The sequence below is a fragment of the Mustela lutreola genome, chromosome 4 (assembly GCF_030435805.1).
Source record: "Mustela lutreola isolate mMusLut2 chromosome 4, mMusLut2.pri, whole genome shotgun sequence".
NCBI classification, from domain to species: domain Eukaryota; kingdom Metazoa; phylum Chordata; class Mammalia; order Carnivora; family Mustelidae; genus Mustela; species Mustela lutreola.
The window spans coordinates 57,964,951-57,987,909 of NC_081293.1; the positions used below are offsets into that span (position 1 = coordinate 57,964,951).

Sequence of the window (22,959 nt, forward strand, 5' to 3'; positions counted from 1 at the left end):
AGGCACCCCGTCAGGAACATATTTAATATTTGCTTCCCAAACATAATCAAGTGACTATTTAAGGAATTTCATTGTTTAAAATAAATGTTCTAGTAGTAGACACAAACAAGTAAGTTGGTGGCTTCTTTGTTTACCAACAAATGGCATATTAACCGCTTTTTTATGATCATTAAAATGAGTAATTTTTTAAAAATTAGAAATACACACACACTCCACACACTTAATAAAAGTTCCAAAGGTATAAAAGTATAAAGTTTACCTACCATTCCTATACTTGGGCCTTCTAGTCCCCTCTCTGAAGGCAAGTACTCATGGGTTTCTTGTGTATCTTGCCAGGGACATTATTACTATACTTCAAATAGCTATTTTTTTTTTTTTTTTTTTTTTTTTTTTTTGCCTTGAGATAGGAATTTTTAGTCACTGTTCTTTTCGACAAATCTTTTAATTAAACTGCTGGAGAGTAAAGGTGCTAAGGTATCAATAGCCTTTAAAGAATCTTTCACCGGGTGTCTGGGTGGCTCAGTGGGTTGGGCCTCTGCCTTCGGCTTGGTCATGGTCTCAGGGTCCTGGGATTGATCCCAGCATCGGGCTCTCTGCTCAGCAGGGAGCTTGCTTCCCTTCCTCTCTCTCCATCTGCCTCTCTGCCTACTTGTGATCTCTGTCAAATAAATAAATAAAAAATCTTAAAAAAAAAAAAAAAGAATCTTTCACAAATTCTACTCTAATGTCTGACTTAGCAGCAAGACTCCTTTTTGACACCCTGTGTGGGTCTCAAAATGCTGTTCTGCTCTTGCAGCCAGGGAGGGATTTTATTAGCTTGTTTTACAAACTGATGACAGTCACACACGTGGAGACTAAGGTCCTGGCAGGCTCCGTTTTCTTTGCATGGGTCTCATGCTGGACCAGAGCAGTAGCGTCTGAGGAGCAGGCATTGGGAGCTAGGAGCTAGGTCAGAGATGGAGGCCTTTTCATCACATCGCGCAAGTGGTGTCCGCATTATCCCAGTCTGAGCAGGGGGCGGGGGCCCGCGTTGCGGGAAATCAGGACGATTGGTTGAAGGCAGTTTCTGCAACTATTGGGTTTGGCGCCTTGAAAGCTCGGGATGCGAAAAGCTGCAAGGGAAAAGTGCCGATTTTATCTATCACGACAGAAATTTAGCGCCAGACTTGAAGGAAAAGAGAGGGAGGACAGCAGCCAGTCCGAGAACGACCCTGGGGGCTGCGCAGAGCCCTCCTGTAGGCTGCCTAATTTTTTTTCTCGCTCGGCCCTTCTGAAGCTTGTTAGTCTTCAACGTCTAGCTCGTCTCCTTTTTGTTTCCACCTTGAGCTGTTTTTCTCCTTCTCCCTTAAAGACTACCACACTTGATGAGAAGGGGGAAAATTTAAAAAAAAGCCAAACCCAGTAACACCTAAACCAAAAACACTTCCGGTGGGTGGTTCCTGGACACGACGTAATTGGGACTTCCCGCCATGCCTCTTTCATGCTAATCTCGCGATGCCTGGTGGGAGTTGTAGTCCCGGGGTGGGAACCCGCTCCGGCCCGGGGGGACTGGGGCTTTTTTTCTGATCTGGATTGGCCTGGGCTTGGACATCTAACTCCGCGACTCTTGAGGTGCAAAGAATTTTAACTCATAAAAAGTTCTACATGATTCCTATTATATATATTTTGCAGTATGTATTTTTTCAAGTTTTTTTTTTCAACGACCATATGTAAATAAGACGAATGGTAGTTGCTCCTTGACTTGATACAAACAGTTCAGAAAGGCATAGATTGAAACTAAAAGCCTCTCTTCTGTGCCTGCCCAGCTCCCTCCCTAAGAAGAAAAATACCAGCCTTTTAAGGAAATAATTATAGGCGCAAATGTACATATTATTTTAAAAGTACACAAAAGTGTTAGTGCTAGGGCGCCTGGGTGGCTCAGTGGGTTAAGTCTCTGCCTTTGGCTTAGGTCATGACGTCAGGGTCCTGGGATTGAGCCCCACATCAGGCTCTCTGCTCAGCGAGGAGCCTGCTTCATCCATGCCCCCGCCCCGCCTCCTTGTGATGTCTGTCTGTCAAATAAATAAATAAAATCTTTAAAAAAGTGATTGTGCTATAATACTTTTTTTCCTAGTGCTATATACTCTTTTTTTTCTTTTTTAAAGATTTTATTTATTTGTTTGACAGAGATCACATGTAGGCAGAGAGGCAGGCAGAGAGAGAGGCGGAAGCAGGCTCCCAGCTGAGCAGAGAGCCCGCTGTGGGGCTCCATCCCAGGACCCTGGAATCATGACCTGAGCCAAAGGCAGAGGCTTAACCCACTGAGCCACACAGGTGCCCCAGTGCTATAATACTCTTATCAAACTACCTTTTTCATTTGATAATCCATCTTAGAGATCTTTTCATACTTGCGGAGAAAGAGCTATCTTACTCTCTTTTTAATGACTGTATAGTAGTTTCTTCCACAAATATCATAATTTAGTCATCTGCTATCTTCTCTGTTGCAGTGAGGGACTTTTTGGTTGTTTCTGATTTTTCTTTTTCTGTTGCAGAGAATGTTGAAATGATCGCCTTGAACATATTTTGGTGTAAATCCACCGGGTAAACTCACAGAGACAAAACTGCCCAGTTAAGGAGATAATAACTTTATAAAAATTAATGAATACTACCAAATTGTGCCAATTTACAGTCTTATCCAAAAATGTATAAAGGTGTTTATTTCCCCACTTCTGCTCTAGTGTTGGTATTATCAAACTTAAGAAATTCCACTTCTTTGAAAGATGAACAATTTGTTTTCTTTTGATTAGCAGTTTCATAGTAAAAAAGTGAGGTTGCATGCCTATGTGTTTTGACCATCTATATTTCTGAAAGTAGCCATGTTGTCTGCCTAATTTTCTACAGGGTTGTTAATTTTTTTCTTACTGATTTGTCTGTACTTTTTGTAAATTAAAGAAGTTGGTCTTTTGTCTATTATGGGAATTATGAAAATGTTCTCTTTGTACATTATACCTTCTGATTTTGATTTTTTTTTTTTTTTGCCACACAAATGCACTTAATATTGATATACTCATGGGGGCCCTGGGTGGCTCAGTTGGCAAAAGTCCTCAGACTCTTGATCCCAGCTTGGGTATTGATCTCATGGTCTAAGGACAAGCCCCACATTGGGCTCCATGCTGGTTGTGGAGCCTATTTAAAAAGAAAATTATATACTCATGATTATTAATTTTTTCTATGGCTTCTGAGTAATTTGGTTATATGTAATTTATTTTGGCACAAGGAGGAATGGTTCTAACTTTATCATTTATCATTTATAAATAGTAGCCAGAGGACCCAACGTGATTTTTGTTACATTTATTGAGGAAAAAAGCCCCAATGAACATTAAAAATATACCCTTCAATGAGATGCCACAGCAGGTTTGGAAGTTTATTTTGGGGGAAGAATAGAAATAAATAAGTGGCACACCAACTTTTCTCAAAGCATCTGTTTGTCTTGTATTATTGCCTTTTCTGAACAATATCCCATAAAGGCTGCATCTATTTATTAAATACGTAATGAGGGGTGGCTGGGTGGCTCAAGGTCCTGGGATTGAGCTCTGAGTCGGGCTCTCTGCTCAGCGGGGAGTCTGCTTCTCCCTCTCTCTCTGCCTGCATGTGATCTCCCTCTGTCAAATAAATAAAATCTTAAAAAAAAAAAAAGAATAAAAGATAGATGCCTTCTTCTTATAAACTCACAATACATTTTTCATAATATATGATTTGAAACATGTAGGTTAAAGTAAATCTTAAAAGTTAAATATTGTGAAGTCGTTTGATCATTTTGTATATTAGCAAATAATGAAAGTGTTACATTTAGGCATTTGATTAATTTATATATAATATATATACTCTAATTGCATGTTATATATACATATATGGACCCAAACTTATTTTTATCATTTTGGATTGTCATTTGGTGAAATTTAGGGTTGGTTTTTGTTCAGGCCTATGGTATATGATATATTCTATACAGTATATGGCATATTCTTGCCATTTTTCTATTTTTGATCACAACTTTAGTGTAGATAAAGCAATGCAATACTTTACCCTTAAAAGAAGTTCTGAAGTATTAAAAAAAAAAAAAGAAGTTCTGAAGTATAAACATCATTTAGGAACAAAAAACAGGGTTTGGCGTTGTTTACCTTGCATTATGATTCTTGTAACTTACCAATCAGAAAAGATAGTAGCTGAGACACCTGTGAGAGGGGAAGCCCTGTGATGGGTGCATTCATTTTATTCTTCTTTGTCAACTGTACAGCACAGTGTTAGCTTCCCAGGATGAGTAAACTGGTTAATTACACAGCAGCACTAGGATGTACAACAAACCAAACTAAACCAAACAAAGAATAAACCTTCCGAGTTATCATCTCTATTAAGGCCATAAATAGCTGTGTGCTGTTTGTCATTTTGCAGTTTTTACTGACTTGTTTTTTATTGCTCCTTTTTTTTATTACAAGAATAATACCTGTTTATCTTAGCAAATGTAGATGAGTAAAAAGAATAAAATGTAAACCACTTGTGACCCTATTATCTAGTGATAACTGGTCTGTTTTGGTATATATGCATTTTCATATTTTGTAAATACACATAACATATATTTATAAAACTGACATTGTACCATATATATTTTTAAAATTTTACATGTTTTTAGGTTTTAAATTGAGATATAACTTTGACCCAGTGACATGTACAGTCTTCATGCTCAGTGAATTTTGACATAGTACATACTGGTTTCTAACTGTTTTATCACGAAAAATTAGATGGTGAACATCACTCAGGCATTATTGATGTTTCTACATCATTTTGTTTTTTATTTTATTTTATTTTTTTAAGATTTTATATATTTATTTGACAGACAGAGATCACAAGTAGGCAAAGAGGCAGGAAGAGAGAGAGGAGGGGAAGCTCTCTTGCTGAGCAGAGAGCCGGATGTGGGGCTCGATCCCAGGACCCTGAGATCACGATCTGAGTCGAAGGCAGAGGCTTTAACCCACTGAGCCACCCAGGTGCCCCCATTTTGTTTTTTAAAGAATTTTATTTATTTATTTGACAGAGAGAGGGAGGGAGAGAGAGAGAGCGTGCCCACATGCTTGCACAAGTAGGGGAGGGGGAGGGAGAAGCAAACTCACTGCTGAGTAGGGATCCTAATGCAGGGCTTGATGCCAGGATTCTAGGATCATGACCTGAGCTGAAGGCAGACACATAAATGACTGAGCCACCCAGGTGCCGCTATACTGCATTTTATTTTTTCCTGTGTCAAACACTCGGGCTGCTTCTACCTTTTCGCTGTTGTGAATAACGATGTTATGAACATGGGTGTACAAATATCTGTTCAAGTCCTTGCTTTCTGTTCTTTTGGGTCTATCCCTAGAAGTGGAATTGTTGGATCATATGGTAATTCTATATTTAATTTTTTGAGGACTTGCCACCCTATTTTCCATAGCAGCAACTTCCCATGATTTTAAGGCCATTTGTCAGTTCTTCTGGTCAGTATTTTGTGATACCCAAGTAGGCCTCCGAATACCCCAAGGGATGTAAATTCCCCAGAACAAAAATAACTACACTTTTTAAAAACAAATTCCATACAGAAACGTAGTAAGAGAGGATATATAATGAAGACTTTGTAAAAATGGTGCTTCGGCATTTTATTTATTTTCCGAAATAAACCTTAAAGAAGATGTATATAGGTGAGCTCAAATAAACCATTTCTTTTTTTAGGTGATAATGTTTAAAGGGGTAAGGTGGTTAAAATGTTGCATCTGTGACCATTCACCTTCTTCTCTAAATCCTAGACCTGATCTGCAAATCATCCTAGGGCCAGATCGAGCTGAAACAAGTTCCCTAAACCCACCTTGGGCCGGACGCATGAGCCTGGAGAGAGCTCAGGAGGAAGGCTACAGTGAGACAAACCTCGTCAGCATACAGTTCTTCTCTCCCTGTCCTGTTTTATTTCCTGCAGAATATAAATCACTATTTTAATTGATCTTGTTTGTCTGCATGTTTCTTGTCTGTCTCCCTCCATCAGAATGTAAGCTCCTGAAGAAGTGACTGGTGTGTCTGAGTGGCTCAGTTGCTTAAGCATCTGCCTTCAGACGCTGATGTCAGGGTCCTGGGATCGAGACTCTCAGTGAGGAGCCTGCTTCTCCCTCACCCTCTGCCTGATGCTCTCCCTGTTTGTGCTCTTTCTCTGTCAAATAAATAAAATCTTTTAAAAAAGTAAAAGAACTGACTGACTAACTTATCACATCTTTTCCCATAGTCACACTGGGCACAAATCACATTCTCAATAAATACTTGTTGAATGAATAAATTACCAAGTGATTGAAAATTTGCTCTCCTAGTCTATTTCCTTTTACTCCCAAACTATTTAAAAGATTATGAAATATTTTAAACACTCAAAAAATGCCCCCTAATCAGATTTAACAATTCTAGGAGTTTGATTATATTGCTTCAAATTTTCTTCTATCTCTTAAAACAAAAGGAAAAAAGATAAAAATACATAGGGAATGGAGAAATGGGTAATTTGGGGAGTACGTAAAAATAGTCAGTCTTTGTCAACCCATAAAATGAATGGTTCAAGTGCATTACTTACTGTAAACTCAAACTACAGATCCCAGGCAGCTTTGCAACAAACAGCTTGGCACGTGGCCTATTCTTTTCTCTTCCACAAACAGCCAATGAAAGGTAGAGTTTACAAAGGTCTAGGGTGACATCTGGTGTACTGACTGTGACCAGCCTTAAATCTCATTATTGCCATTTGGAACGTGCGGCTGAAAACAAGATCTAAAAAGGCTTTTCCGATTAATTCACAGCTTATTCTGTCTCTTGTTTCAGAGGGAAAAGAAGCTGATTTAGTAATTGAAATGGATGCAATACTAAATTACAGTTCAGAAGACACTGAAGATTTCTACATGCTGCTGGGATGTGATGAACTGTCTTCGGTAAGACTGTGGATAATGCTCTTCTTTTTCAAGTTTTTATTTAAGGTGGTAACTTTGAACTTTTAGTCAAATTGCCTTAAAACCTAATCTTATATTCTTTTAAAGCACATTTGACTTAGAGAAAGTTAAGGATTTAAATCTTGGGTCCTTAGTGGGGTAGTGTCCTTTTGTGATTTTTAGAGGTTTCTGACCAAATTTGTGTATTCTGGCACATGGCCATAGACTCTATTTCAAATACACTAAAAATATGTATTTGAAATTTTATTGTAATGCTCTTGGCAGTGTTTAACAGAATACCTAAGTTGTATCTTCATTATGGTAATTTATACTAAAATTTAGATGAAATGTAATTTTCTAGTAATTAGTGTTTTTAAAATGTTTTATTAAAATATGTACTTTTACACGAGCAGTTAAATTATATAAACCAAGAAACATTCTTTTATATTAACATTATAAATCATGTGTGAGAAATTACTTAAAAGGGTGGCTTCTGAAACAAAACATGTGAAAAGCTCTGTAGTTATTCACTGGATCTATAATAAAATAATATTTTTAAAGGACATAAAAAATGTTTTGAAGGCAGTAAAAGTTTTTTAAATTATGGAAAACTCATTTATAATTCTATTTCCCAGGAATAATGCTATTAATATGTGATTTATTAATCTTTAGTCTTTTTCTTATGTATATTTTTGGAGATATGTTTGGGAAGATACTATATATTTACTTGTTGATTCCTGCTTTTTACCCACTCAGGGATTTCTCCATATTATTGAACACTCTTCATACATATTTTAATGTTGCACATTTCATTTTATTGTTGTATCACAATTGATTGTTCCCTTATTGTTAAATATTTCATTTATTCCTAGTTTTTCAATGTTTTAAATACCATTGAGATGAATAGGAAGTACCTTTCAACATATTATTAAATATATTATATTTTATATAATAATTATTTAAAAATTTTTGCTAAAATATAGCTATTAATATCAAAATATTTTAAGGCAAAATTCTTTTCTATTTATCTTTGTTTCATAAGGCTGGAGTTTAGTAATAAAATATGCTTAATTTTGTTTGGAAAATAAAATGTGATGTTGGACTAAAGGATTAAAATCTCTATCTTCATCACACTGAGGGAGTTACCTTATGTATCTTGTAGTTAAACACACACACACACACACACACATGCACACACCAGGTTATAATACTCCTTTAGCTGTATATTTCTTCTTTAGGGTAATATGTCACTCTTGTTTACTTTAGTGGTGGTTTACTTAATAGCTATTGAGAAAGCTTATTGACATTTTTACCACCTGTGTTATGAGTTATGCTATTGCCAAATAGTTTTTGAAGGAGCTTTTTAAAATCAAAGGAACATAATTTAACTTGATAAGCTTCACAAATTGGATTTAAAGAAATATTGTTATTCTAAGTTATGAAGTAAAGGTGATTATATCCCCATAATAAATATCTACACCCTTTTAGTCAGTCTTTTGTAGGTATGTTATTGTTTCCTCAGTCTACAAAGAAGGAAAAGGAGGATAAGTTTTGAATAGACTGAAAAAAATGATCCTATTGTTTATTTATAATGTTTATGACAGTCTCTTTCATTATGGCTAGCAAGTTTGTTACCAGTTATAGTCAAACTTCCCTGTATGTACTGTAGCATATATTAAAAGGAGAATAAAAGCATTGTCTTGCCATTCCTTCTTTACTGATTCTGCAAATGACATACCATGTTTAGATTACAATCATTTATCTAAAATGATCTCTCACAATTTTGTCAATTCTTTTTATATGTATCTTTCCCCTGTTTTCATATATATCTTTCCCATTAAAAATATTTAATTTTTCTTATTTGTAAGTAATCTCCACACCCAGTGTGGGGCTTGAACTCACAACCCCAAGATCAAGACTCACATGCTCTACTGACTGAGCCAGCCAGGCACCTCTGAAAATATTTTAATTCCATTTTTTGAGTATTAAGTGTGACGTTTCTTTTAGTTGATTTGTAGTGGATGGATTTCTTTTACTTTAGATATTCCTTGATATGATACTTTAAAAAGTTGACCAGAACTATTCATACTCAAAAGCAATTTACCAATTATCATTTCAAAGCAACTTATACAACTTATATTTTGATTCTATTTATAACAACTGTGTTGACACACACACATATAATTCTTTTGCTTTAGTATATAATTCTTAAAATTTAAAGCTTCCATTGAAAATTAATGAAATGACATATATAAACCCTGGGACGATTTCCACAGTGTTGAGTGGAAAACAACATACCCTCATTTCAAAAACATTTACTGAAGGTTGATTCCAAGTTAGCTTTTTTGCCTTGAATCAGATTTTACACAAAAGACACATGTTATGAAATCTTCTAAAGTCCTTATTAATATACACACCACTAGTGTGTAAGGCATCCTCTGTGGTTTATACCTTACTTGATTTTTTGATATTTGGTTACCATTTCAGTAGTATTGATAAGAAGACATCCTGATTTCAAGATTTCACAGACTTGAAAATTGAGCATAAACTTGATAGAAAAATGGAGACACCTATTTTTTTCTTACCATTTACTAGCTATGTGATCTTGGGAAATGGTTTAGCTTTTCTCTGCCTTTGTTTCCTAATCTTCAAATGGAGATAATAATAGTACCCACCTCATAGAGTTGTTGTGGGGATTAAATGAGACATGATAAATAAAGTCCTTAGAATAGTGCCTGGCACATTGTGGGTGTGGGCGTGGGTATGAGCATTGCTTTGGCCTCGCAGTAATACTCTACACTTGGAACTTTGTAAGTTAGACTACTCCATAATTGACATTTTAAAAAATGTTTTATTTTGAAAAAGTTTTTCCTTTTTAAAAAAATTTTTTGAGTAAGTTCTATGCCCAATCTGGGACTTGAACTTAGGACCCCAAGATCAAGAGTCATATGCTCTACCAACTGAGCTAGTCAGCCAAAATGATCTCTTTTTAAAAAAATTTTTTATTTTTAAGTAATATTTACACACAATGTGGGAGAGTCCCACATTCCACTGACTGAACCAGCCAGGCACCCTCCAAAATGATTTTTTCTTTTTAAAAAAATTTTTTTAAAAGATTTTATTTATTTGTCAGGGAGAGAGATAGCACAAGCAGGGGGGAGCAGCAGACAGAGGGAGAAGCAGGCTCCCTGCTGAGCAGGGAAGCAGATGTGGGCTTTAATCCCAGGGTATGGGGTTTGATCCCAGGACTGTGGGATCATGACCAGAGCCAAAAGTAGATGCTTAACTGACTGAGCCACCCAGTCATGCCCTAAAGATATTATTTCTTTATTTGAGAGAGAGAGAGAGAGAGAGAGAAGGAGAGAACACAAGGAGGAGTAGGGGAAAGGCAGTGGGAGAGTGAGACGCAGACTCCCCACTGAGCAGGGAGCTGGATATGGGGCTCCCTCCCTCCCAGGACCCCAAGATCACCACCTGAGCTGAAGGCACTTAACCAACTGAGACACCCAGGCATCCTCCCATCCCCCAAATGATTTTTAATACTCTTTAAGAACAGTTTTAGATTCATAGCAAAATTGAGGGGAAGGTATAGAGCTTTCCCCTATACTTTCTTCCCTCCCTTCATGCATAGATGCCCCTCTCCACTTGTTATCAATATCTCCACTAGAATAGTTCACTTGTTACAATGATGAACCTACATTGACATGTTGCTATCATCCAAAGTCCAGTTTGTATTATGGTCCACCCTTGGGTTTGTACATTCTATAGGTTTTTTTTTTTTTTTTTAAAGATTTTATTTATTTATTTGACAGAGAGAGATCACAAGTAGGCAGAGAGGCAGGCAGAGAGAGAGGAGGAAGCAGGCTCCCCGCCGAGCAGAGAGCCTGATGTGGGACTCGATCCCAGGACCCTGAGATCACGACCCGAGCTGAAGGCAGCGGCCTAACCCACTGAGCCACCCAGGTGCCCCTGTACATTCTATAAGTTTGGACAACGTATAATACCATTTATCTTACAGAGTAGTTTCACTGCTCTAACAGTCCTCTGTGCTCCACATATTTGAATAATTTTTGATTTACAGAAAAGTTGCAAAAATAACATAGAATTTCTATATACACTGAATCTGGCTTCCCTTGGTGTAAACATTATATTTACAATTATTGTGCACAGTAAAATTATGCAAATCAGAAAATTAACATTGGTACAAAAGTATTAACCAGGGACCAACAGGCTTTTTTTTTTTTTTTTTTTTTTTTTAAAGAATGGACAGACAGTCAGGAATGGAGTGAAGAAAGAAGGGCACTTAGGACACAAATTTTTTTTCAAGGTTTTTTTTTTCCCCCCAAAGATTTTATTTATTTATTTGCCGGAGAAAGAGAAAGAAAGAGGGGGTGGGCAGCAAAAGCAGAGGGAGTGGCAGGCAGAGCAGGCAGAGGGAGAAGCAGGTTACCTACTAAGCAGGAACCTGGGATCAGGACCTGAGCTGAAGGCAGCTCTTAATCAACTGAGCCACCCACGATACAAAATTTAAGGATGCACTCTCACGGTCATAAAAGTGCAGAAACCTAAGAGAGAGAGAGAGAGAACCTCCTTAAACCTAAGCATCCTGCTTGTCTCACCCTGGTGCTGTCCCTGAGATAGCAAACATTTTACTTTATTTTATTTTATTTTATTATTTTTGAAAAGTAGGCTCCATGCCCAGTGTGGAGCCCAATGTAGGGCTTGAACTCATGACCTCGAGATCAAGACTTGAGCAGAGATCAAGAGAATGATACTCAACTGACTGAGCCACCCAGACACCTGAGCCACCCAGACACCTCCCCCCTCTTTTGAGCTAGCAAATATTTTAGAGACTTATGGTCTCTGTCACAGCTACTCAGCTTTGCCAGTGCAAGAAAGTAACCATGGGTAATATGTGAAATGAATGACTATGGCTATCTTCCAATAAAACTGTATTTAAATAACAGGTGACAGGCCAAATTTGGCCTTTGGGCCAGAGTTAGTCAACCGCTGATCTAAGGATAGTTCCCATTCTAATTTCATCAGTTTTTCTACTAATGGCTTTTTTTCTTCCAAGATCCAAGCCAAAATTCTTTATTACAGTCAGTTGTCTTGTTCCCTTGGTTTCCTCCACAGTGACAGTTTCTCATACCTTTCTTATCTTTCATGACCTCGACATTTTGAAAAGTAATGTTATTTTGTAGAATGTCTCTCAATTTTGTTTTGTTTTAGATTTTCTCTTTATTAGACTGAGGTTATGTGTTTTTGCAAAGAACACTGCTGAAGCCATATTATACTTTTTTCAGTGTATCACATCAGGACTACATGATGCTGTTATGCCTTATTGACCTGAATACATGGTTAAGGTGGTATCTGTCAGTTTTTTTCTACCAGGATCTTGCATTGTAGAGGCACTGGTTCCCCTTTTGTAATTAAAAAATATTTTTGGTGATGATTTTTTGAGACTATAGTGTGTCTCTCAGGCTTTTAGCATTGTTTGCTGGATTTTTTAAAAAAGATTTTATTTATTTATTTAAGAAAGAGAGAACAAGAGAGCACAAGCAGGGGGAACAGCAGACAGAGAGGGAGCAGGGAGCCCGATGTGGGATTCGATTCCAGAACCCCAGGATCATGACCCAAGCGGAAGGCAGATGCCCAGCTATGTGAGCCACTCAGGTGCCCCTTGTGGATCTTCCCTGTAACAATTACTTACCACTATGGTGTTTGCCTATGGTGACTTTCTATTTTCCTCATTCATTTTACATTTATTACTAAGAATTCTTCCATAAAGAAAAGTTATCCTTTTCCCCATATTTATTTATCAGCTTTGTCCCTATGAATTAATAGTTATTGAATTTTTCTGGATTATAACACAATACTACCATTATATATTTTGTGGCTCAAATTGTTTCTCTGGCTTACGTTTTAATTGTCATTTGATTAGAATGATGTAGGATCATCTCATAGGATTTATTTCAGGGATATCATTAATATTTGGAGTTTTATGGGAAAAATCCAGTGTCACATAAGTGAACTGAAATGATGGATACTAATTAACTCACTTATTAAAATGAGCCTTCTCTTTTCTATAGCATATCAATTCCCATCACTAGAATCAATTCATTCTTTTAATGACTAAATCACAATTGCCAGAAGCTCCTCTTATGCTATAATCATATTATTGAAAGAACTTCTGTCAGTCAATAATCAAGTATTTATTCAACACTTGGCATCTTGCCAGTACTGGAAGTGATGGGGGTAAAACAAAACAAAACGAAAAGGTGAGAAATAGTGCACGTGTGTAAGACACTTGGCAGCCAGCCGAGGAGGCAAAGCTAATACAAAGGAAACAATTTGAGAAAAAATAAATACTGTGCTGTGTGGTACTATAAGTGCAACAGGAATTAAAGGAAGACTACCTGAAAAAATTTCGGAGAAGAGATGAGGGTTGAAGTGATCTTCCTAGGTCAAAATTTAGACACATGGTGGGAGAGATGGAGGGCATTTGTGTGGCCAGGGAAATGTGGAGAAGATCCATTCAAGCGGGAATCAGATTAGTGCCTATTGCACAATAGAGTATTTCCTGACACAGATCCAAAGATTGTGCTAATATGCTATGGAAAAGGTACATTTTTTAAGTTTTGAAACTTCATTTCTAAAACTAATCTATTTTCTTCTTTTTTAAATTTTTTATTTTTTTAAAGGTTTTATTTATTTATTTGACAGATCACATGCAGGCAGAGAGGCAGGCAGAGAGAGAGAGAGAGAGAGAGGAGGAAGCAGGCTGCCCGCGGAGCAGAGAGCTTGACGCTTGACGCGGGACTGGATCCCAGGACTCTAAGATCATGATCTGAGCCGAAGGCAGCGGCTTAACCCACTGAGCCACCCAGGCGTCCCAAAACTAATCTATTTTCAATAAAGAAATGTGCAGTAGGAAGACAATGGAGAAAAATGTTAACCTAATGCTTAAAATCTGGGAGTATGCCATATGCATGTGTGCACATGCGCTGTATTTATGTTTTTTTAAAAGATCTATTTATTTATTTTAGAGAGAGAGGAAGGGAGGAAGGGCAGAGGGAGAAGGAGAGAGAAAAACTCAAGCAGACTACATGCTGCGCATGGACCCCGAGGTGGGGCTTGATCTCATCACCCCGAGATCATGACCTGAGCAGAAACCAAGAGTCATACACTTAACTGACTGAACCACCCAGGTGCCCCTATTTATGTGTTATGTAAGTTATATTTTAAAAGATTTATTTACTTGAGAGAGAGAGAGGAAGAGGGAGAGAGAGGGAGAGAACATGCACATGAGTTGGGGGAGGAGCACAGGGAGAGTGGGAGAGAAGTAGACTTCTTGCTGAGCATGGGGTCAAAACAATGACCCTGAGATCCGGACCTGAGCTGAAATCAAGGGTTGGATGCTTAACTGACCCAGCCCTCTAGGTTTCCCATGTGTGCATATTTGTAAGAGCATTTCCATACATATTTAGTGTCAGACTACCTTCATTCAAATACTGGCTGTGCTACTATGTGTATGGCCTTGGGACAGTTACTTAACTTTTCTATTTCTTGGTTTTCTAATCTGTAAAATGGGAAAAATAAAATAAAATATAATAATAAAATAAAATAGGGGCACCTGGGTGGCTCAGTGGGTTAAGCCTCTGCCTTCAGCCCAGGTCATGATCTCAGGGTCCTGGGATCGAGTCCCACATCGGGCTCTCTGCTCTGCAGGGAGCCTGCTTCCTCCTCTCTCTCTCTCTGCTTGCCTCTCTGCCCACTTGTGATCTCTCTCTGTCAAATAAATAAAATCTTTAAAAATATATATATGTATATAATATAATAAATAAAATAAAAAATAGTACTCCCTTCATTGAGTGATTGTGGGAATTAAATAAGATATTATATACATAGTGCTTAGAGTAGTGTCTGGCATATAAGTCTCAATAAATCTTAGCTTGAGGTACTTGGGTGGCTCAGTCAGTTAAGCTTCTGCCTTCAGCTTAGGTCACAATCCCAGCCTCCTGGAATTAAGCCCTGCATTGAGCCCCTTGCTCAGCAGGGAGCTGCTTCTCCCTCTGTCTGCTGCTCCCCCTGCTTGTGCTCTCTCTCCCTTTCTCTCTCTGTCATATAAATGTATCTACACACACACACACACACACACACACACACACACAACATAATCCCTTTTAAGGTAAAACACTATGGTTTTGTGCTGCATATAATGCTTTGTAGTTTACATTTCCTCATAGAAATACGTTACATAATTTTTCTCAGATTATTGAAAGTCTTCTACTACAAGATGATTTTTTAATGACTGCAACATATTTCAGCCTATAACAATATTTTAATTAATTTTAATCTTTTACTACTGGACACATAAGGTTTTGTTTGAAATTTATAATATTTTATTCATTGAACCTTCTTATAACTAAATAATTTTCCCAACTCTATCTCCTTAGACAAATTCCTAGAATTGGAATTGTTATATCAAACAGTGAAAAAATTATAGGCTTTTCATATATAGATATACATATATATGTATATATTTTTATTATACATGTATTAAATATTTATTTATTTATTTATTTCTCGGAAGTCTGCATCCTTACTGGGAGAGCAGGAAAGTGTTAATTTCTTTGCAGCCTGAGTGACACAGGTCATTATTATGCCCTGGATGTTTTGATTTATTTGATTTTGAGTAAAGTTGAACATTGTTTGTATGTTTATTGGCCAGCATAATCGGCAGTTTTCCAGACCATTGAGCATTGGGTCAGGAAGGCAGGACTCAGTGGACCTTGAAATGAGAGCCTCACTGGTCCAGGGGCTGTGGTTGGCACATGGGGTGGGGATGCTAGGAGATAGATAGAACATTCTCAAGACAAACTGACCCGCTGTACTCATTAGTTTACTCAGAACCAGCCCTACATAGGTGGCTTTGATAAATTTTGTGACACTAAAACTATAAAGAGTAATGAAAGACAGATATAGAGTATTCTTAATTTTTTAAAATATAAAATTGGCAAAGTAAAAAAAATATAAAGAAGAAACTAATAATCACGTACATTAGCACTTTTAAGAATTAAACATTTTTATTCATTTGCTTCCATGGGCTGTTACTAGAATGTTTTCTAATGGGATAGGAAGGAAAAAATAAAACAATAACAACAACACTCCCCACCCCAATTTTCTACCTTTGATACATAGGTATAATTTCATCTATTTAGCTTATTAAAATCCTCCAATATATATACATAAATATGTGTATAAGTATGCAAAAAAAAAAGTCTTGAAGGGGGGATGTTATTCTGGGGGGATGAAGAGTAAAGGGACTTTTACTTTTTGGTCTGTATTGATATAAATTTTTTCAAAGAGAGATTGTGAATATTTATAAGTAACCTAATTAAAAATGCTTACTCTCTTAGAATCTTTTGAGTTTTTAATATTTTAAAATTTAAAAACAAACTTCATTCTCACTTTTCTTTGTTATACGAGCAGTTTATGGTAACTGCTTTATGGTTAAAGGGAGTACCCAAGGAGAGGAAACACAATTAACTAATTAAGAGATAATTTACTTTCATTGATTAGTGGATAGTAAATATGGAACTTATAATAGGTCCCTAAATCTGAAGAATTTGACTATATAAAACAGTAGTTAAGATTATTGGATTTGAGGGGTGCCTGGGTGGCTCAGTGGGTTAAAGCCTCTGCCTTCAGCTCAGGTCATGATCCCAGGGTCCTGGAATCGAGCCCCACATCTGGCTTTCTGCCCAGCGGGGAGCCCGCTTCCCTTTCTCTCTCTGTCTGCCTCTCTGTCCACTTGTAATCTCTGTCAAATAAACAAAATCTTTATTAAAAAAAAAAAAAGATTATTGGATTTGAATCCAATAAGTCCAACTAAGTCCAGCTGCTTAGTTAACAAAAAATTCAGCTTTTTTAGCAACTAGCTAAATGATTTCAGGCTAGTTACCTAGCCACTGACCTTTGGTTTTAGGTATCATTGAGCTCTTACTATGATCAGGCTTTGTGTTAAAGGCCCTAATTCAATCCATAAGGAAACTGAGGCACATGGAAGTTACAAACTTGCCTCAAGTCTGGGCAGAAATGAGGTTTAAAAGAAAGCGATCAGGGGTGCCTGGGTGGCTCAGTCAGTTAAGCTTCTGTCTTCCACTGGGGCCATGATCACAGGGTCCTGGGATGGAGCCTGCATCAAGCCCTGCATGAAAGCCCCTCATGGAGCCCTTCATGGAGCCCCTCACCTGGTCCTGTATTGGGCCTCCCTGCTCAGTGGGGGGTCTTTTTCTCCTTCTCCCTCTGCCCCTCTCCACCTCTTGTGTTCTTTCTCTCATTCTTTCTCTCTCAAATAAATAAATAAAATCTTAATAAAAAGAATAAAATGAAGCAATCAGATTGCTGAGCCATATAACCATTGTTGTCTCCTGCTGCTATCACTGGAATTACAATGAACAAAGACAAGTCTTGCTGATGCATGGTAACAAGGATTAGAGGGCTGAGTGAAAGCAAATCAAAGAAAAACACCTCTCCAGCCTCATGTTAGTTTGGGATGAAGTTTCTCTTTTCCCAAGGCTTCTAGCCACACTGTTAATTGGTAACAAAATTAACAGGTTTGAATTCTGTCCTTTTTTTAAAAATTGCAAAATCCTCTCCCTCTCTCTCTCTCTCTCTTTTTTTTTTTTTTTTTGCAAAGTTCTTAATAAAGAAAAAAGAGGGGCAAAGGCAGAAAGAGGGAACTTATAATGGATAATTTATAAACTAGACAGTCATCCTTGAGTAATGAATGATGGCTAAGCATATTCTAAAGAGCTCAGATGATGAAAAAAAAAAAGAACTCAGATGAGTGAACACATCTAAATTTATATATTCTTAGGATAGACATATCTGACCATTTTTGACATTTAAGTATATATTAGAGTCACAGGTGCCTTGGGCCATCATCTAAATGCAGTAGAAAGTTCAATTGTTATCACGGACTACTATTTGGATAGAAGTTTTCATTGGATGCTTTCTGAGTTTCATTATAGAGGAAATTACTTCTTAGAGTAAAAAAAATACAAATATAAAGATCAAAAGGAAAATTTGGGTGGAATATGGCTGTTTTGCGAAGGAATGATGCCCAGCTTCTTCCTTTATGCCATTTAAATTGGATTCCTTATTTTAAACATCGATTTTTATTTTAGGTTGAACAAATTATGGCAGAATTTAAAGTCAGAGCCTTGGAATGTCACCCTGACAAGCATCCTGAAAACTCCAAAGCTGGTAAGTATTTATTAATGCCTATTCCCCATGAAAATGAATAGCATCTAGAACTAAAAAGCTATTGAATAATAATTTAATTTCTTCTTGTATGTTATGCTCACACTTACTCTTTCATTCAATGCCCAAGAATGTTTTTGCACCATTGGATGGGAGGAGGGGAGCACCTGTGTAGGGTTTTTTTTTCCCCCTAATAATATGGAACTTTTGTCTTTCTTTAGCTATCATGTGCTGCTTCCTGGTTTAAAATTTGACTATTTTATGCTTTATTTACTAGCTCTTGAGTGTTAACATGTCTTAAATATGTTTGTAACCAGGTGATTGCCTTGATGAGAACCTGGCTGTATTTCCTTCATTTGGGGGAACTGAATAATATGTCTCTATACAACATATGATAATACATTCATACTTTTGTTTTTTCTTTATCATAATTTAAATTCCATCATCATAAATTTTGACATAAATGCTTATGTGTATTTCAGCTTGAAAAAATACAAACCAATTATCTTTCCTTGACCCATCTCTCTCCTGTTCCTCTTCTGTTTCTCTTCTTCCTTTTAGAGCCAAACTTCCTGAAAAAGTTCACAGTTGATATTTCTACTTTCCTTCACCAATTTTCAATTTATCCCAATCTGACTTTCCCCTCACCTTTCTTGGGAATGACTCTTGGAATAGCCGCCAAGTCCTCTGGGCTGGCAATTCAACAGTTACTTTTTTAGCTCTTATCTTCCCTGTGTTTGCATCAGAAATTGGCACTGTTGACCGTGCCTCCTAGAAACATTCTTTTCTCTTAGATACCAAAATACACACTCCTGCTTTTCCTCCAACCTCTTGGGCTGATCTTTCTGTCTCTGTTGTGACTCCTTCCCTCTTTCCTAAGGTTCCCCCTAAACTCTATTCTAGGCTTACTCCCCGCTTTCTCTCTGCAGTCTTGTCCTGTTGGGTCCGTAATCAAAGGAGCGAGACTGATACAAAGCGAAGGTCAAGCAAAGCTTTATTTCACTCCAAGCATTGAGAATCAAGCCGACCAGTTGGGGCTGCTGCTGACAGAGAAGGCGACCCCTCCCTGCCTTGCCAACTAACTTTTAAAGGTCAAGGGCCATGTGGTTGAGCCTGGCCACACACAGGTGGCAAATGAGGTTGCAACACACAGAGAAAGCTGCACAGTCATGCTAGATCACATGTGACCAACTGAATCACAATTTACTGTATAGTAGATATTTGAACTAGCCTATCACCTTGGTCAGAATTGGCCCCCAAAAGGCGGGGCCCACACTCCTTGGTAGCTAGGGAGAGCGTATGCACGCCCCACTGATCGGATGTCTCCACCTGGCCTGACCCACCCTTGTATTTGGGCTTTGTTACCTGGGACTGATTTCCCCGACTTGCTTTTAAGTAAGTCGCCTTGAGGGGGGCAGGGTTAGTTTAAGTTTTACTACAAAATCAACAAAATCACTGTTTAACTGGATGGAATTGCTCTGGCTAAATAGACCCTTACAGTCCAAATCTGTGATTTCAATTATCAGCTCTTTGTTGACGGCTCCCAAGTCAATCCTTAACTCTAGTTTTCACTGCTTCTTAGAATCCATTTGGAGACATTTCAGTCATCCTGTCAGAAACTGAACTCGTTTTCCTCTCACCCTCTCTAAAATCTTGCTCATTTTTCTGTGTTTCCCCATCTTAGTAAATGGCACCACCATCCATTTAGTTGGTCAAGCAGAAACCTATCACCCTCCTCTTCCCTATTCTACCACTGGTTAATTACTCAATCCTAGTGATTTACCTTCCACATTTCTCTCCTGGAGGTCCTCTTCCCTCCACCTTCACAGACCTTAGAGTAATAAGTCACCATCATTTCATGCCTGATCCCCATAGCACTCCTTTAATTGCTTCACACCACAGGTAGTGGATTTCTTTTTAATTATGAAAAAAATATATAATATGTACAAAAAGGTCTAAGAATACTATAGCAAATACTCATATATGTATACCTAGCTTAAAACTTGACCAAAAAGCAGGGGTGCCTGGGTGGCTCAGTTGCTTAAATGTCTGACTCTTGGCTTCAGGTCACGATCCCAGGGTCATGATCTCAGTGTCATGGGGCTGAACCTTGTGTTGGGCTCTGTGCTGAGTGTGGAGCCTGCTTGCGATTCTACTTCTCCCTCTGTACCTCCCCACTTGTGTGCACTCACTTTCATTCTCTCTCTAAGAAAACAAAGAAACAAAAACTTTACTAATGCATTTGAAGTCTTTTGTGTTTTTCTACCCTGATTTTATCCTCAGGGTAGGTAATACTATCTTAAATTAGGTGATTATATTTACTATATGTGCATACTACAGGTTTATGTGTAGTATGCATATGTATATGACTTTTCTATAAGGAAAATATTATGATTAATCCACATGCCTGTCTTAATCCACATTACACAATGATAAAATTCAAACCCCTCTCCATTAAAAACATTTTCCCTTATATTATAGCTTCTTATTAATTTTCTCTAGAAGTTGTTGACCTGTATAACCAGGTCATTTTCCAATATATGAAGTCATTTCTTTGTTAGAGTTAACTATTATTTTCAGGCATTTGATTTTTACCCTACTTATTAAGGCATAATTTGCTTAAGGTAGTGTGAATGAATCGTAAGTATAAACTTGATAAATTCATCTATGCATAACCAGTTTAACCACTCAGAGGAAGATGTAGAACATTTCTGGTACCCCAGAAGTCCCTTTTCACATCCTGTTTGTTTATTTATTTATTTATTTAAAAGATTTTATTTATTTATTTGACACAGAGAGAGAGATAACAGTTAGGCAGAGAGGCAGGCGGAGGCGGGGGGAAGCAGGCTCCCTGCTGTTTAAAGTCAGCATCCTCTCCGATTTTTAGCTCTCTATTATCATTGATTAGTTCTTCGTGGCTTTGAATTTCACATAAATGGAATCAGACAGTCCTCTTTTGTGTGCGGTTTCTTTGCTTTGCATTAAGTTTGATATTTGCCCATTTTGTACAGGTACCAATAGTTCATTTCTTGTGATTGCTGGGCCTTTATGTACAAGCCCCTTCATGTGCTCTCCGTCTCTCCATTTTCATCTTCTCTCCACCACCATGCCCACTATTCCATGTTTCTGCCACACAGGACTACCTTGGCTCCTTAATGTGCCCTGTTTTCAGCTCTTCATTTTTTTTTTTTTTTAAGAGAGAGAGGAGCAGGCAGGGGTAGGGGAGGGACAGAGAGGGAGAGCAGGGCTTTATCCCACGACCTAGATCATGACCTAAGCTGAAATCAAGAGTTGGATGCTTAACCAACCAACTGAACCACCCAGTTGCCCTTCCACTTCAGACCTTTATGCCTGCTGCTTCCTCTGTCTGGCTCCCTATGATGTCTGTACACTTCTCTGCTTTGCTTTGATTGGTTAGGTCACTCCTGTGTCAGGTTTCAGCTTAGCCATCACTCCCTCTGTTAAGTCATGTGAGCCCTATATACTCAGAGCACCCTATATATCATGCAGAAAACTGTGTATCACACTGTCTCCTTGTTGCGTATTTGCTTGTCAGTCATACTGAAAGCTCAGTGAGGCAGGTTTCCTGCCATCTTGTTCACAGTACTGTGTCCCATACCTCACATTGTACCTACCATGGAGGACACTTAATTTGTGCAAATCATTTATTGAATGACTGAGTGAATAAATTCATGAGCATTTCTTTAGGAGACATATTAATTACCTCTTTGAACTGGAGTTACTATTAAAATAGATGTCCTAGGACTCCTGGGTGGCTCAACTCTTGATTTTGGCTCAGGTCATGATCTCAGAGTCCTGGGATTGAGTCCGCATGGGGTTCTGAGCTCAGGTTGGGAGTCTGCTTAAGGATTCTCTCTCTCCCTTGCCCTCAGCCTCCCCCACCCCCAGCTTGCACTCAGTCTCCCAGTTAAATAAATAAATTTTTAAAAAAAAGTTAGATCTCCTAACATAAAAGTATAAAAATTTAATAAACACTTAAAAACAACCACAACCCCAGGTTATTCTTTAACTGGGTTCTTTTCCAATAAAGCGTGGCTTTGAGTTCTTTCTTTGTCCCTGGTAAGCAATTTCTATTTGGGATACATGATGAATCACTGTGCAATCATTGCCATTTTTGGTTGCCATAGTGATGGGTGTTTTCACGTATGGGCTATCTCAAGGCTTCTTGTTCAGAGGAACACTGAACTGTAAATATTGTTTAAAATGAAAGGTACACAGACATCAGTATCTTCCCCTGTCAGGCTTGCACTTGATAGATGAGTCAACCTGTAGTAGAAATTGTTTTCAAATCTGTTTAAGCATCCATTTACTCAATTTGGATTGATACGACTTTCTGAAAATTTAAGTGGGTCTTTATACACTTGGAAAACAATTATAGGTACTGATAAAAGTATTTTAAAATATCAAATGGGGGGGTGCCTGGGTGGCTCAGTGGGTTAAGCCGCTGCCTTCAGCTCAGGTCATGATCTCAGGGTCCTGGAATCGAGTCTTGCATCGGGCTCTCTGCTCAGCAGGGAGCCTGCTTCCCTCTCTCTCTCTCTCTGCCTGCCTCTCCGTCTACTTGTGATCTGTCTCTGTCAAATAAATAAATAAAATCTTAAAAAAAATATTAAATGGGGCACTTGGTTGGTTAAGTGTCCAACTCTTGGTTTTAACTCAGGTCGTGATCTCAGGGTTAAGAGATTAAGCCCCACATTGGGCTCTGCTCAGTGGG

The 22,959-nt window shown here is 37.9% G+C and overlaps 1 protein-coding gene and 1 long non-coding RNA gene across 3 annotated transcripts in view; both read left to right on the forward strand.

Moving 5' to 3' along the window:
- Window positions 1-1,532: 1,532 nt before the first annotated feature.
- Window positions 1,533-5,908, forward strand: LOC131830327 (uncharacterized). Its single transcript, XR_009353109.1, has 3 exons — window positions 1,533-1,611; window positions 2,532-2,580; window positions 5,808-5,908. It is a non-coding gene; the product is annotated as an uncharacterized LOC131830327 (long non-coding RNA).
- Window positions 5,909-6,699: 791 nt separating this feature from the next.
- DNAJC12 (DnaJ heat shock protein family (Hsp40) member C12) overlaps window positions 6,700-22,959 on the forward strand; it is a 35,909-nt gene continuing 19,649 nt past the window's right edge. Inside the window, exons 1-2 of one of the 2 annotated variants that reach the window (XM_059170123.1) lie at window positions 6,700-6,956; window positions 18,149-18,227. In XM_059170123.1, coding sequence (XP_059026106.1) covers window positions 6,879-6,956; window positions 18,149-18,227 — 157 coding nt within the window. In that variant the 5' untranslated portion in view covers window positions 6,700-6,878. The remainder of the gene's footprint in view (window positions 6,957-18,148; window positions 18,228-22,959) is intronic. The other variant, XM_059170122.1, reaches the window with a different exon arrangement.